The sequence below is a fragment of the Sinocyclocheilus anshuiensis genome, unplaced genomic scaffold (assembly GCF_001515605.1).
Source record: "Sinocyclocheilus anshuiensis isolate Anshui unplaced genomic scaffold, SAMN03320099.WGS_v1.1 scaffold284, whole genome shotgun sequence".
NCBI classification, from domain to species: Eukaryota; Metazoa; Chordata; class Actinopteri; order Cypriniformes; family Cyprinidae; genus Sinocyclocheilus; species Sinocyclocheilus anshuiensis.
In genome coordinates this window covers 1,761,201-1,776,834 of record NW_015554266.1, presented here as the reverse complement: position 1 = coordinate 1,776,834, position 15,634 = coordinate 1,761,201, and the positions used below count along the sequence as shown (strand labels likewise).

At 37.1% G+C, this 15,634-nt stretch overlaps 1 protein-coding gene across 2 annotated transcripts in view; it reads left to right on the top strand.

Moving 5' to 3' along the window:
• LOC107671306 (E3 ubiquitin-protein ligase UBR3-like) overlaps positions 1-15,634 on the top strand; it is a 66,826-nt gene that overhangs the window by 25,591 nt on the left and 25,601 nt on the right. For both annotated transcript variants that reach the window (XM_016464198.1, XM_016464197.1), the window contains exons 23-27: positions 4,190-4,635; positions 5,632-5,720; positions 12,170-12,319; positions 13,865-13,998; positions 14,591-14,701. In XM_016464198.1, the coding sequence (XP_016319684.1) occupies positions 4,190-4,635; positions 5,632-5,720; positions 12,170-12,319; positions 13,865-13,998; positions 14,591-14,701 (930 nt within the window). The remainder of the gene's footprint in view (positions 1-4,189; positions 4,636-5,631; positions 5,721-12,169; positions 12,320-13,864; positions 13,999-14,590; positions 14,702-15,634) is intronic.

The following is a 15,634-nucleotide window of genomic DNA, read 5'->3' as shown; positions in this document are numbered from 1 at the left end:
GGAAAAAAAAAAAAAAAAAAAAAAAAAAAAAAAAAAATGTTTTGCCAAGTAACTAGGTTAATATATGTACACTACCGTTCAAAAGTTAAGATTTTTTAATATTTCTTAATGTGTGTCTTATGCTCATCAAGGCTGCATTTATTTGATCAAAAATCTGTAATACTGTGCACTATAAATATAAAAATCCTGTTGTTTTTACAAACAAAAACAACAACACCAACAAATCCTGGCTGCTGTGGTTGCCAGAATAATTCTGTAAAAAATGCAATAAAAATGTAAACGTTTACAGAACAACCTGTACATTTTACAGTATAAAACTGTAATTTACAAACAAGAAAATTGCTATTTAAATCTGCAAATCCAACAATACACACTGCTACAAAAATCTATTTTGTACCTTTAAAATATACTGACAACCACCATAATAATGCAGGTGGTAAAAGAGGAAGAACATGAAGAATCATAAAAAAGTTTCCACGAGCTGAATTATACTAGTATACAGAAGGTGCAGTCATTCACGCAAACACAAAACACCACTGTGGCAACACACACGGCACTAAAATAATGCAATAAACAATCATTAAACAACAGAAGATGTAGCAAAAAACCCAAATGTGCAGAACTGATAACAAAACCAAAAATGAAGAAACATAATTATTTAAACACAATACTTTCAAATGTGAAGTGTCACACAGGGAATTGTGGGAATATCAGTTTATAGTTTTTCCACTGTAAATTATATTTAGATTTGCCTTTTTTTACTGTTTAAAAACTGTACATTTAACAGTATTTTACTGTAAAATTACATGAAATGTCCAGTTAGATCCGTTTTTCCCTGTATGTTGTACGGGAACTTACTGTTAACCTATTAAGTTTTTTTTTTTTTTTTTTTCCAGTATTCTCTGATGAATGAGTCTTGTGTAGATTTTACGTAACGTATCACAAATGTGTTCTATAAAGAGGTTTATTCAAGTCTTTCTTCTCAGAAGAAATTGCGCACAGAATTTCAGAAATGAACTATTAGACCCAGACACACAAAATGAGTATCATGCCATTGACCAAATTACAAATAAGTGCACAGGAAATAGAGCACTGGTCATGATGTACCTTGTGGTACTTTTAGTTTTCTGTGATTGTGTGTGTGTGTTTTTCGTCTGTGCATTGCTCTGTCCAGTTTTCTCCTGCTTGGTTTGTTTGACGTGTTCACAGTATGTTCTAGCTAGAGATGAGTGTAAGTGATGAGAGGAAGTTTGCTTTAACCGCATGCGTTTCTAGTGATGTATAGTGATATGAGTCTTGAGCCCAGCGGTCAGCGGTTCACTGCTCATCATTAAATATTCATCCACTTCAGTGAGATCAGCATGCTAATTAAACACACTATGAACAACTGACACGTTCCATAAGGGTTAGTTCTCCGTATGTGCAAAGGAATTATCTTTTATCATATTGATTCAAGAATATGTTCTTCCAGTCATTGGTCAGAAATGTCATGAATGCATTTAAACTAGACTAAAGCAGATCTATTTTTCTGACCAGTGTCAGGTCTAACCTTCAGCTTCACCTCTGTGTATTTCACTTGGAGTTTGAAGTCCTCTGTGATCTTCTTTCCTGTCCTTCTGTTTCCCCCGTTGGGCAGCAAATGTCACTTGCCTAATAACTGTTTCTTATGAGACACTTCCACTGGGGCTGCTTACTGGTTCAGAAAGCCGAATCCGAGTCTAGAGTGTAATAGTTTAAATCTCTGAATACTAAGGAGTGGTGACTCTGCAGTTTCTTTAAAGAGATAGTTCACCCAAAAATGAAAATTAGCCCATAATTTACTCACCCTCAAGCCATCCTAGGTGTATATGACTTTCTTCTTTCCTATGAATACAATCAGAGTTATATTAAAAATATCCTTGCTCTTCCAAGCTTTATAATGGCAGTGAGTGGGTGATTTCTGTCATTAGCCCAATAAAGTGCGTCCATCCGTCTCACGGCTCCGGGGGAGTGAATAAAGGCCTCCTGAAGCGAAACAATGCGTTTTTGTAAGAAAAATATCCATATTTAAAACTTTATAAACCGTCATCTCTAGCTTCCGCTAACTGTCGTACTCGCGTTCATTCCGGCGGATGACGTAGGCGTAGCGTCATGTCCGGTGAGAAGTGACAAATGCGGAAGCGCAGCGGAGAGAGCAAAACAAAACGTCGGTCACGGATTAGAAGTACAAAACGAGGATTTGTAAAGAAAAATGTCAGAGGATTTTGATATAAGCCAAGAGGAGACTTATTTTCCTTTGCTAAAGTAAGGAAACTTTGCTCCTGTAAACAAACGTTGGTTTTCGCGAGACTAGCATATTCTCACAGGCGCTTACACTACGTCATCCAGCGGAATGAACGCGCGTACGACAGTTAGCGGAAGCTAGAGATTACGGGTTATAAAGTTTTAAATATGGATATTTTTCTTACAAAATGCATTGATTCGCTTCAGGAGGCTTTTATTCACCCACCCCCCGGAACATTGTGGGACACTTTTTATGATCGATGGATGCGCTTTATTGGACTTCTTTTGGAATATTGACAAAAAAAACACCCATTCACTACCATTATAAAGCTTGGAAGAGCCAGGACAATTTTTTAATATAACTCTGATTGGATTCATCTGAAAGAAGAAAGTCATAATAACCTAGGATGGCGTAGGGTGAGTAAATTATGTGGACATTTTCATTTTTGGGTGAACTATCCCTTTAAATGAATACAGCAAAAAGCCATATCCTAAAGATGGCAAACAGGAAGTGAGGCTGTATATCGACAGCATTGTCATGTGTTATACACAATTTTGTATCATTGCTACACTGTAAAAAATAAAATAAAATAAAATTGACCTAACTCAACAAACAAAAATAAGGCTACATATCGCAGTCAACCTAGGTTAACTTAATTAGCAACTGACAACTTAACAACTTCAGTTCATGTAATGAATAAAAGGCAGTCTATTGAATTTTAAAAGATCTGCCACATCAACTAAAGATTATTTAGCATTTTGAAATGCTAATCCTCTTTAGCAATTCTTTCTTTTATATGAAATGAAATATGAACTCTGATCCATATGACAGCTAACTGACAGTGACAGCAGCATAAATTAAAGGAGTCATATGATGCGATTTCAAGTTTTCCTTTCTCTTTGGAGTGTTACAAGCTGTTCGTGAATAGATAAGATCCCTAAAGTTGCAAAAACTAAAGTCTCAAACCCAAAGAGATATTCTTTATAAAAGTTAAGACTCGTCCACGCCCTCCTAAAATGCCTCGTTTAAACACGCCCCCACATGTCTACGTCACTGTGTGGGAAGATTTGCATAATGCCGCCCAAATGTTCACGCAAAGAAAGAAACTGTAACTTTATTGTTGCTGCCACCGTCGCCGCAATGTTGTGTTTCGTTGCAAAAGCGAAACTACTTTGTTTGGTCTTCCGCACACCGCGCTTTTCAGACCGATGAGCTTTGTAAAAATCGACGCGTTTCAGAAAGGCGGGGCATAGAGGAGAAACAATAATGTACTGTATGTGGAAAATATATTTTTTTAATATTCTTTTTTTAAATTAAAAAAAGTTTTTAATAAAACCTAATAATTAGGTTTTTTGAACCTTAAACCGCATAAACACATTTCATTACACCAAATACACAAAATAATGTTCTTTTTAGCAACATCATATGACCCCTTTAAGCCAGTAAAATGTAAAACAATGATAATATTTAAAAAAAAAATTACCACAAAATGTTTTCAAGCTACAATGCATGCTGGGAACTTGCACAGTATTGTTCAACATAAAATAAGCCAATATCAGTGTTTATCTTGACTAACTTTTTAAAATCTAGTTATTATTATTACTACACATTCTGATTATTACTATTAATACATTTTTACTACTAATAATAATGATTAAACTATTTATTAAATATATTTTATCATGTTGCACTTAACACCCTTTTATAAAAGTACTTGGCTCTTTAAAGACCATGTGTTACAATGATTTAACAACCGAACTCAACCTCGAGTGGGTTATTGCTTTTATAATAGCATGTGAATTACTTGCTGTGAGTGTCTATGACTCTGATGACTCGTGATTGTGCTGTTGGTGTGCTTAGAGACCTATAGCTGCAAGCGGCTTTTTCATTCTGCCTGCTTATTCTCCGTCTGTGGTCTCTCCTCAGAACCTGCGTGAGGCTCAGGTCTTCAGTCTAGTGGCAGAGCGCAGAAGGAAGTTCCAGGAGATCATAAACCGCAGTAACCACGAGGCCAGTCAGGCGGTGCGGCCCAAGTCCTCATCCTCTCGCTGGCTGCCGCCCGGCTCGCCTCCGCAGCTGGTGACTGAGATCCTGGAGATCCGTGAGAGCATGCTGTCTCTCCTGGTCAAGCTGCACCAGAAACTGTCTGCCAAGCAGGACTCTCTGTCTCTGAGCTGGTTGGCTGAGGTGGATCCGGCCCATCATGCGCACGGAGATGGGTTAACAGCTATCGAGAGGATCCTGGCCAAAGCTGCCACCCGTAGCCGGCACAGCAAGAGGTGCCTACAGGAAATCTGCGGGAAAGTGTTTCCACCCATACCGCTCAAGAAGAACAGTCCTGGAGATAAGAAGAGTATGGACAAGGAAGAGAGGTGTGTGTGTGTTCCCTGTTTCATTTGCACCCTTTCTCAGAGCCTTAGAATGAATTAAACATGCTCTTTTATGTTTGCGTAGTATATCAATGTCTGATTTGAAAAAATATGGCTTTCTGCCAGATTCATGAGCTGTTATGAAGTCTGTATCTTTCTTTCTTCAATGCTCTGTATTGGTGATATAACGAGTAATAAACCGACCGTTAGCATCTCTGATTATGGGCTGAGTCTTAATGTCTTGAGTGAGTGAATCATTCAGTCATTCAATCAAATGATTTGTTCAAACAGCTGATTGATGTGTGATTGATTTTTTTTATGAATAGGTCACTCAGTCATTGGCTCACTCGATTTGTGTTGCACTGAAAGGCCCAGCAGTTCTGCTGTGGTTTGTTTGGAAATATTTTATTTTGTTAAATTGAGCAAAAATGGATAATACTGACAATATTGTGTCTAACTTTTTGTTTATTGAACTCTTTTATAAAATCAATATCACATTAGTCGATGTCCTGTATCATAAGCATCAGCAACTGTAAGATAACAAACAGGTCTGGTACATTAAATGCTTTAATAATTGTAACAATTTTTCCATAATTAATAGCGCCCAATTAATGCGTTAATTCTGCAGCCCTAATTTTTTTATTTATATATATGTTTATCTCCATCTTATTGGGTAACGTGGAAATATTATGAAAGAACAAGAAATGAAAATAATTATATACTGACCAGAATTTCAGTTGGTGTGCCTCTAACTAATGAGCATTTCCAGTGGACTCAATGATTGTCTGAGGACGAGTATATGCCAGTCTTCAAAATCTGATTTGGTAAATCATGATCAAATACGTCCTTCAAACAGTCATCAGATGTAGTCGGATTATCTTAACGTCAACATTTCAACCCCATCTGATTCTTAACCCATCATTCATAGCCTTAGAAAATGGACATTTCATAATTAACGGTTAATAATGATGCATATGATTTCTGTTTTGACATCTGCAGGCGTCAAAGGGCCAGAGAGAGACAGCAGAAGCTGCTGGCAGAGTTTGCCTCCAGGCAGAAGAGCTTCATGGAGACTGCCATGGATGTTGGTGAGCTAGCACATGAGTTAAAGTTCATTGCTGACCTTTATGAAGCATATCTGATGAGTCTCTCCAGTGGTTAATTAGTAGATGATAAGTTTCATATCTATTTGACTGATTTTCATACTGATGTCTATCTGATCTAAAGACACAGCATACATTTTTAATCGGTGTGTGTTTCCACCTTATCTTTGAGTCTGTCTGTGGCTGTTGTTCTGTATGTATCTGGGATGTGCAAACCCCGGCCCAGACGTGGGGGGGCATTTATGAGATTCGTTCTTGCATTGAAAAATAGCTAAGCAATATAACTGACTGCAGAAATCTTGGGAAACATTTTTAAAATGCAGAATTTAGAATTTTGGATAAAGTTAGTCTGTTTAAATAAATAAAAATTGTTAATTAAAATAGCTCATACAGAAAGCGCTGCATATGAATGCATTATGGTATTGGTTTGATATTTCAGGAACATTAAGGAATGTTATTGTAGCTATTTAGATAAAATTCTGGTTTTAATCATGCGCTCTTCAATGTAGTATTCTTAACAGTTTAGTCGATTATATTTTACAGTCCATTACTACATAGTTTAGAGGACGTGGTAAACTTGCAGAAGTCCTTGAAGGCTGAAGCTGTGGGTTGTAATCTTACTCTCTGAGGGAAGGTGACACAAATTGCCTCTGTTCTGCCCTTCACACTCCCTCGGGCCTTTTTAGCAGAACCGTGTGTGTGTGTGTGATCCTCAGGGGCCGTACTGGTGTGCTTCAGGGCTATTCTGCTGTGTGCTGGTCACCGAGATCAAGAGAGAATGACACTGTGTTTAAGACATGAGTGATGAAGTTTTAATATAAACCTTACTGTAATATTATGTATGTATGTATATGTATGTATGTATGTATGTGTGTGTGTTTTCACAACAGCCTCTTTCTAGATTAAAGCCACTAGGGATAGATTGTCGAAATTCGTAAAATATTAAACAAATGCAACAATACCAGTATCGGTAGTACTACCAAGCATTTCTGTTTGAAAAGGCCTTGTGTGTTAAAGAAAATTATAGAGCGTTGCAGTTATTTTTGTATTTCATGTTTAGAGCAGTGGTGGTGCACCAAAATAATTTTTTTACCAAAACACTGAAACTGGAATTAAAGTTTGCATTTGGCCGAAACTGAAAATAAAGTTTATTTAATCAATCACATTTAAATTCAGCATGAAACGGAAGTTGAAGATTGTCCTTTTTTCCTATTGTGACGTATATCCGAGTGAAACGGCTACTGAAATGAGAAAAAATGCAGGGTGGGGCTTGATTTCATCCTTCGGGAATTGATTGGATCGTTGGAAGTTGGGCGTTGCTAACAAAATGAAGGCAGAAACGAGACTGACCCCGATAGCCCCGCCCTCACGTCACAGCACATCACAGGAAGAGAAGAAAAGTCGTTTCGAATGGGGGAGAGAAGGTTAACGTATTTGATTAAAGATTACGAGGGCACATTAATTAAAAAAAAAAAATTATGAAGTGCACAGATAAATATAATAAAAACTACAATATTACATATAAAAATAAGAATTGTAAATTTTGATTTCATGGCGACTTTAAATTAGTCAACACTCAAATAAAATGGAGTGGTAGCTCCATTGGTTAACATTAGTTAACTACATTAGTAAACATGAACTAAGAATGAACAATACTTCTACAGCATTTATTAATCTTAGTTCATGTTCATTTCAGTATTTACTAATGCATTATTAAAATTACAAGTTGTGTTTGTTAATATTAGTTAATGTACTGTGATTTAACATGAACGACTGTATTTTCATGAACTAACATTAACAAAGATTAATAAATACTGTAATGCATGTATTGTTCATTGTTTGTTTATGTTAGTTAATACATTAACTAATAGAACCTTAATGTAAAGTGTTACAAACGGAGTTAAAATGTTAAAAATACAAATAAGGCCGTTTTAAAGGGTTAGTTCACCCAAAAATGAAAATGCTGTCATTAATTACTCACCCTCGTCGTTTCAAACCCGTAAGACCTTCGTTCATCTTCGGAACACAAATTAAGATATTTTTGATGGAATCTGAGAGCTGTCTGACCCTGCATAGACAGCAATGCAACTGAAATGTTCCCAAGTCCAGAAACGTAGCAAGGAGATCTGTAAAATAATCCATGTGACATCAGGGGTTCAACCGTAATTTTACGAAGCTACGATAATACTTTTTGTGCGCAAAAGAAAAAAAAAAACGCATCACCCTGGTGCCATTTTGGAGAGTATCAGCTTGACGTAAACACTGTTTCCATTCAGATCAAATCACAACAATGTAGGAAACAGATCCGGCGTGACCCAGGTGACACAGAACAGCATACGCTGTTTACGTCCAGCGGATATTCTCCAAAATGGCGCTACAGGGTGATGCGGACAAGACAAATTGTTGAATAAAGTCGTTATTTTTATTTTTTATTTTTTGCGCACAAAAAGTATTCTCGTAGCTTCATATAATTGCGGTTGAACCCCTGATGTCACATGGATTATTTTACAGATCTCCTTGCTACGTTTCTGGACTTGGGAACATTTCAGTTGTGCTGCTGTCTATGGAGGGTCAGACAGCTCTCAGATTCCATCAAAAATACCTTAATTTGTGTTCCAAAGATGAACGAAGGTCTTACGGGTGTGAAACGACATGAGGGTGAGTAATTAATGACAGAATTTTCATTTTTGTGTGAACTATCCCTTTAATATCAACTTCTAAATAATAATATTATGTTTCTACCCCAGTTCGTTGTTTTCATGACAAATGTATTCAAACGTAACATGTTTACAAGCTCTTTTATTGACGTCTTTCTGCAGTTGAAGCACTGATTGAGTGATAACATAAAAACTATACATTTCAGTAAGTTGTACTGTATCTTTCTACAAACCTTCTGATGCTCATTAATGTTTATTTTATTCGATAACTAGTAGTAAAGAGGAAGACACGATTGGTTATGTGCTTTGCACTGTAACTTGAAGTGAGTGATCTGTCACACCACATTAAAGCGTGTCAAAGTAATTTTGCGATCATATTGCAATTATTGGAAGACAGGAGTGCTACAAAAAATGTTTTGTTAAGTTTTGTTCACACATCATCTGAAAACAGCATGGACTAAAAGATCCAGTTTGGGATTTAAGAATAGATATTGTTTCATCTGAATGAAGGTGGATTGAAAACGAGAACTTGATATTGCCAGCCCAGCCCTAGCATCTACACAGCTGACATGTTTAGCTGTTGTCGTTTATCCATTTTGTGTGCATGAAATAGACAATGACATTGGAGAAACGCTAATTAAATGTCACAGTTTCAGTCAGTGATTTCAGCCCTCTAAAAACGGTTTTGGCCAAAACTAAAAATGTATTTTCTTCAGAATATTTCCGTTTGCCGAAATTTCAGAACATCACTACAGAGCAGTGTTATCTGAATAGGGATCATATCTAATCTGTTTAGATAACCGGGATTTGTCTTTGCTTCCCGGAAGTCAACAGCAAATGCTCAAAGTGACGTTGAGATTTGGTTGAAATATTAGCTTCAGACGCCCATGGCTGATGTCCCCGCTGACATTGAGCGGTGTCTGTATTATAGATGTGTAGATGCATCCGTTTGTCAGAATAAAACATTCTCTTGAGCTCTGATGTACAGGCTTCATTTGTTTTCCAGATTTGAATCAAAGGTCACTTTGGACATGGATATTTGCACTGGAATTCTAATGAGATAAATTGGGCCAGCATTTGGAGCATCTGTGCATATGGTAATGCATCTCAGAGCAGTACTGGATGCCTTACTGCAGGGATAAGAACAGAGATGGGTGTTTACAGAGGGATTTGAGTTTCAATCGATGCCTGATCAGAAATCAGCTCAATACAGTCTTAATTAAAGAGAACTTGAGTGCCCATAATATAGTCTCACATAGCCAATACCTTTCTTTGTTGTCTACATAAAGTGTGACTTTAAAGTCAACTTTGAATCTTATTTTAAAGAAGAACCGCAAAATATCTGGGGGGATGAAACTTTCATTCGCTCGCAAAACATTTGTTTTGGATATATGATTTGAGAGGAAAAAATATATATTTCAGTGTTTTTACGAGTGAACCCAGTTTCTCAGGGAAACAGAAAAGCATTAATATAGATTTATTTTTTTCTCCTATCTTTTATTTATTTTGTTCGTTTATTTATTTATATTAATTTGTTCATTCATTCATTCGTTTATTTTTGGTTGCAGAAAATTATAATTACCCATTAACAATTTGACATTTATTATAAGATTCAGATGCACTTTTTTTTGCCACCCCCAGCAAATTCTCTTGTAATTAAGCTCTTTTTATAATTTTGGGTTTCTCTAATAGTGCGTTGGATAATAATTCAGTGTCCTAAATCTCTTAAAGTTCACACATTGCTTTGCAAACATCTCCTGTGTTAATTAAGCTGTATTTGCTGCTTAATTGCTGTGTTAATTACTTTATTTGTTGGTAATCTAGTGGTCTGCTTCATTAATCTTGTTTACTGTGTAATAAGAGCTTGACTGGCAGACGTCTATATTAACGCTTGAGTTTGAACTGTGAACCTTGTGTATGCTTGTGTGTTTTTGATGAACAAGTGCTTCTGGATAAAAACAGGTAGATGGAAGGAAATTATGATTGAAATCAACAAAAAGTAGTTTCACCATCATGGTATTTGAGATTTTGACTAGTTTTTCTGTGTATAAAGGTCATGAATCGTCCGCATATGAAGAATAGTTGTCAAAGTATCTCTCGTATTGTAGTGTCGAGTTAGGACGGGTGTGTTGGAGGGCAACAGTACCAGGTAGGGCGCCTCAGGCAAACACTGTCACATTAACCTTCCAACACAAATGTTTCATTTCCCCATAGACTTCTCTGTCTCTGCACCTTAAGCTATAAATCAATCCAAACACATGCTGACATTTACAAAGCCTCTATTTGCTCTGAAATCAAACATGTTCTTTAACATTTAAGAGTGATTTAGAAGAGGTAATTAATCCCTAGGAATATGTCAGACGGGAATAGCAGATATCGACAGTGTTTGTTACTGGGAATGCTACTTTTAAAGCAATGGAAAATATATTACATTTTGGACCACTCATTATGATAAGTAACTAAATGCAATACGTCCCTAATTTTTTACTCTTGTGTTGACTCAGAATATCTATGCTCTAGAGTGGAAGGTGGAAGTGTGTGTGTGTGTGTGTGTGTGTGTGTGTGTGTGTGTGTGTGTGTGTGTGTGTGTGTGTGTGTGTGTGTAACACTGGAAGTGCTTTTTTCTGTGGTCAGATGTTGTTGACATACGATTGAGCCCAGGAAGTCACCTGTAGGAGGATAAAAAATAAAAAAGCAAGAGATGCAAATACAGCAGATGTTGTATAGCCATATATGATATAATCACAAAGTTTTAGGTACATGAACAGTTTTAGGATACTGTGTTTAGATACTGACCTTCACAGATAGCAGAATATTCTGCTCATTTTGCACATGCCGTATAAAAACAGGGTTCACACTACATTAGCTCTGTTGTTACTGCTTTTAATGCATGACCGCCTGGACCTCCATTTACTGTTTAATTTAACCAGGAGAGGGCAAAAAAGTAATTCAGATCCACATTATATAACTAATTAAATTTTGCCAATCTACTGCACTCATAATTCATGTTCATTCATTGGATTTTTACCCCATATTCTCATACACTTGACTTATGCTTGGCTCCTCTCTGCATTTTGTTTTTGTGGAAAAAAAACCGAACCCTTACAAAAAAGTACTATGATGGGACCATGGTGCAGTGGGATGCAATGGTAATGAATGGTAGCCATATTAATGTACAAAAATACTGTATCTAGAATTTCATGGTACTGTTTTTTTTTTTTGGTACTTTTTTTACTTTTTTTTTTTGCTTCGGAGCTTCAAACTGTGCCAGACTCTCTAAAATTCTGGTGAGCAGTCAATGTCTACACAACTTAAACTGAATGTTATTGACCACCTAGGGAAAGTATCCCTCATGGTCGATCCAAATTGATCTTCATCTGTGCTTTAAAATCTAGTGAGTTGTCTTATCTACTGATCTGTTTTCTTCAATACTCTTCACGAATTAAATGGAATAATTTATAATCAACATTCCTCTCAACTCAATTTTTTTTTTGGTTAGAACTTTTTGCAGTGTATTTTGAGATTGCCTCTTGTGTGAGGGATACACAGAATTTGCTCAATACAAAGTATCTTGAAATTTTGCTGCCTGTATTTTGGAACAGTTTTCATTACTTTGGTGCCTTAAAATGTTGTACAGTAATTGTGGGTAGCTCACTAGGTTGTGGAAACAAAGCCTTTCTATCTGAAGGGAAATGTTGCGATCTGCCAGTCTATAATTCTGTGCTCTATAATTCTTTGTATTTGTTATCTGACTGTTGTTTGATTTGTCTTTAATAGAGTCACCTGAAACTGATGCAGTGATGGACATGGGCTCGGCAGAACCTCTGGACTCAGAGGTTCTGTATGACTGTGTGATCTGTGGCCAGAGCGGCCCGTCTACTGAAGACAGACCCACAGGACTGGTGGTACTGCTGCAGGCTTCATCAGGTATCACACACCTGCTCTCACAAGTTCAGCATTTACATTAGCAGTGTATTAGTGTCCGTTTCAACAGTGGTCAGTATTAGTGTCCTTTAGGCCAATAATGAATGAGATAATCAGGATTTTTGTAATGAAACCTGATGTTACCAAATGCCAGACCAAGTATTTGGAAGTAGCATGTATATTTCTAAGCATTCAAGGTAAGTATTCATTTAGTATGTGCCATTTATTGCTAAATGTGAGGATCTCTGTTTTGTGTTTATGGAAACACATCCAAATGTTTTATTCATCAATGCACTGAATGCACAATGCAATATATAGGCTTACTTGGGACTTTAGTCTGCATGGCTATGATTAGCAATTTTGTTGTGTTGCGTTATTTGGCCTGGTGGGGAATATACAGATTGAACATGAGAGGTCCAAGTATTGAGCCCTGAGGGACTCCACGTTATGGAGGTCCAATCAGTTTTGTGGTTGCCTGTGTTACCATACTGTTGCTTGCTTTCAAAATGTCTTCCAAGCAGACACTGTATTTAAAGTCGTGATGCATAAGTCACTAAAGATAAGTCTGCTATTTGTATCAGAAAGTCCAGTTTAACATTTTAAAGAAATGTTGGCAACTTTGAACAAGGTTCTTCAAAAAATTAAAATGCTGTCACAATTTTCTCATCCCAAACCAAAAATGCATGTACATTTGCATTTATTTGTATAGGGCTTTTCACAATATATAGTTTCAAAGCAGCACAGTATATTAAATGCAATACGTCCCAATTTTTTTTTTTTACTCTTATGTTGACTGAGAATATCTATACTCTAGAGTGGAAGGTGGAAGCCAATGTTTGTCGTGTGTGTGTGTTTAAATAACACTGGAAGTGCTTTTTTCTGTGGTCAGATGTTGTTGACGTACGGTTGAGCCCGGGAAGTCTCCTGTAGGACCAAAAAAAAAAAAAAAAGATGCAAATATCTATTCTAAGGTCTCTAACAGCTGTAGGACAAGAGTGCAGCATTACAGCTTTCCATCTGCAGGTAACAGATTGTAGTGGACGTGGTCCAGATCACTGGAGCTCTTTAACTCTACATTAACCCACCCATGACTTTAAATCCGCCCACTTTACACTACTTGATTTTAACAACGGTGTTTCAGTTGCTTCATTTATCAAGCATTGTGACCTCTTAGCAGGTAGACTCGAAGATAGTCTTCTCCCGCCCCAGTCCTGTGATTAAAATGAACATTCTGTTTTATGAATAATCACTGGCCTGTGATTTGTCCGATTTGTGACTTTAGTATTTTTAATCTGGTCTGACCCTATAGAGCTGGAAAATCAGCTGTTGGAGATTTGATGGACTAACAGGCTGCTGATTTGGTCTATTTTAAATTTTTATTGCTGAGTATTCAGGATGGCGGGGTTTGGAGGCAGCGTGATGTGCATTACAGTTTTGACTTTGACATGGTACTTCATTATAGTATGCAAATGGAGAATGCCATAAATATGATGATGGCAGCTAATTAGCATATGATTGCCATTTCTAAAGAGTGTGTATGTGTTTCAGTGTTGGGGCACCGTTGTCGTAGTGACACACCAAAGCGATTGCCTACTACGGATGAGGAACATATCTACCCCGAGGACACGTGTGGAGCGACCCATGATGTTAGGCTGTCCCTTATGCAACGCTACTTTAAAGATGTGCGTGCCATATATAAATACTCATTCACACACTTCAGTGTTGCTTTAAAAACACCTATATAACACACTAACGATGTACAACTCATTCTAAAACATGTTTTTTTTTTTTTTGTTGAGGCATATAAATACGGTATGACTGCCTAAGCATTTCATACAGATACTGTTTCATTAGGGTTACACACATACTTTACTATTGCAATAAACCACATGCAATCACACCGTGATGTTATCACGGTTAAGGGTTGTTAGGCACCGTGTGACACACAGTAAAATCACTGTCTCATGTGTCTTATTGCTTTTATAAAAGGAACAATTAGAATAAACAATTCTTCTGCAAGGTAATGGAGCCCATTACCCCAAGTGTAGATAGTTTACAGCTGCCGCATTAATATTAAATTCAGCTGTGCCATCAAAAGTGTGCGCATATCAGCTATTTTACAGCAGCTTTGAACATTCTTATTGTACATTATTACATTATTATCCTCTCCTTGAAAACTAAAGCTTTAGAGTTTAATAGATATAATCAAAATCTAATGTTATCTCTTTTATTAGCTCATGAGTGAAGTTAGTTCTTCTTTTTTTCATTTTCCAGAGTTCCTGTTTGCAGTCTGTGTCTGTTGGCTGGGACGGGGGTGTGTATGTGCAGACGTGCGGCCACACCCTGCATATAGACTGTCACAAGTCCTACATGGAGTCCTTACGGGTGAGAATCCACCAGCTCTTTATACTGAAGACTGTGCTGTAAAAAGCTTTAACTTATCAAGTGATTCATCATTTGGAAGAGTTCTAGAAGTCATGCACTTGTGAGCACAATCCAATAGCTCCCTAGCATTTAAATGCTCTTAACTGATTTAACCTAACAGATAATCCTGGAATCATTCATGCAGCTTTCTAATACAAAGTGGCTTCTGATTTAGAGTCTGTCAGGACTGGAGTTTTGACTCCCCTGTCAAAGGGATGTTCAGTATTCACCGTTCACACACACTGTCAGCTGCATTGTAAACCTCAATTCATCATTCATCATCATATTAAAATGTCCCACAAGACCTGAGCCTCGTGAACCACAGACTCCAGATGAGAGGAACTGCCATCATTGACTGTTATACATAAAGACTGTCAATTTAATTCTGATTATGCCTTGTATTGTTACATTTTGTTGATGCACAAGCCGGTTGGTTCCACAATGCCTTGCACCATGTACAAATCCACAATATTTTGAGACTATTAGTTGAGACTCCGCTCTGTTTTGTCATTAGAGGTTCATCCACCACTGTTTCTTCTCAGCTGAATCTTTCAGGGAAGCATTGTGCTTATGCTAATAAGGGAGGTCTGACATCACCGTCTGCTTAATAATCTGTAACATGAGCAGACATTGATGTTCAGAGCGAGAGAGGGGGTTTGAGCAGGGCTGTCCTTTCAGCTGTAGAGTTATCAGCACTTTAGTCTCAGCCTCAGGCGACAAAGCCAATGCATATTGATGCATATTGGCCTGTTTTTGCTTCGAACAGTCATTCTTGAGAAGTGGGACAAAACAGGGTGCAAAATTGAAAAAATAAAACCTTGTACTCGGACAAATTAAACTATATTTATGTATCTTACAGTGGTGTGAAAAAGTGTTGGCCCCCTTCCTGATTTA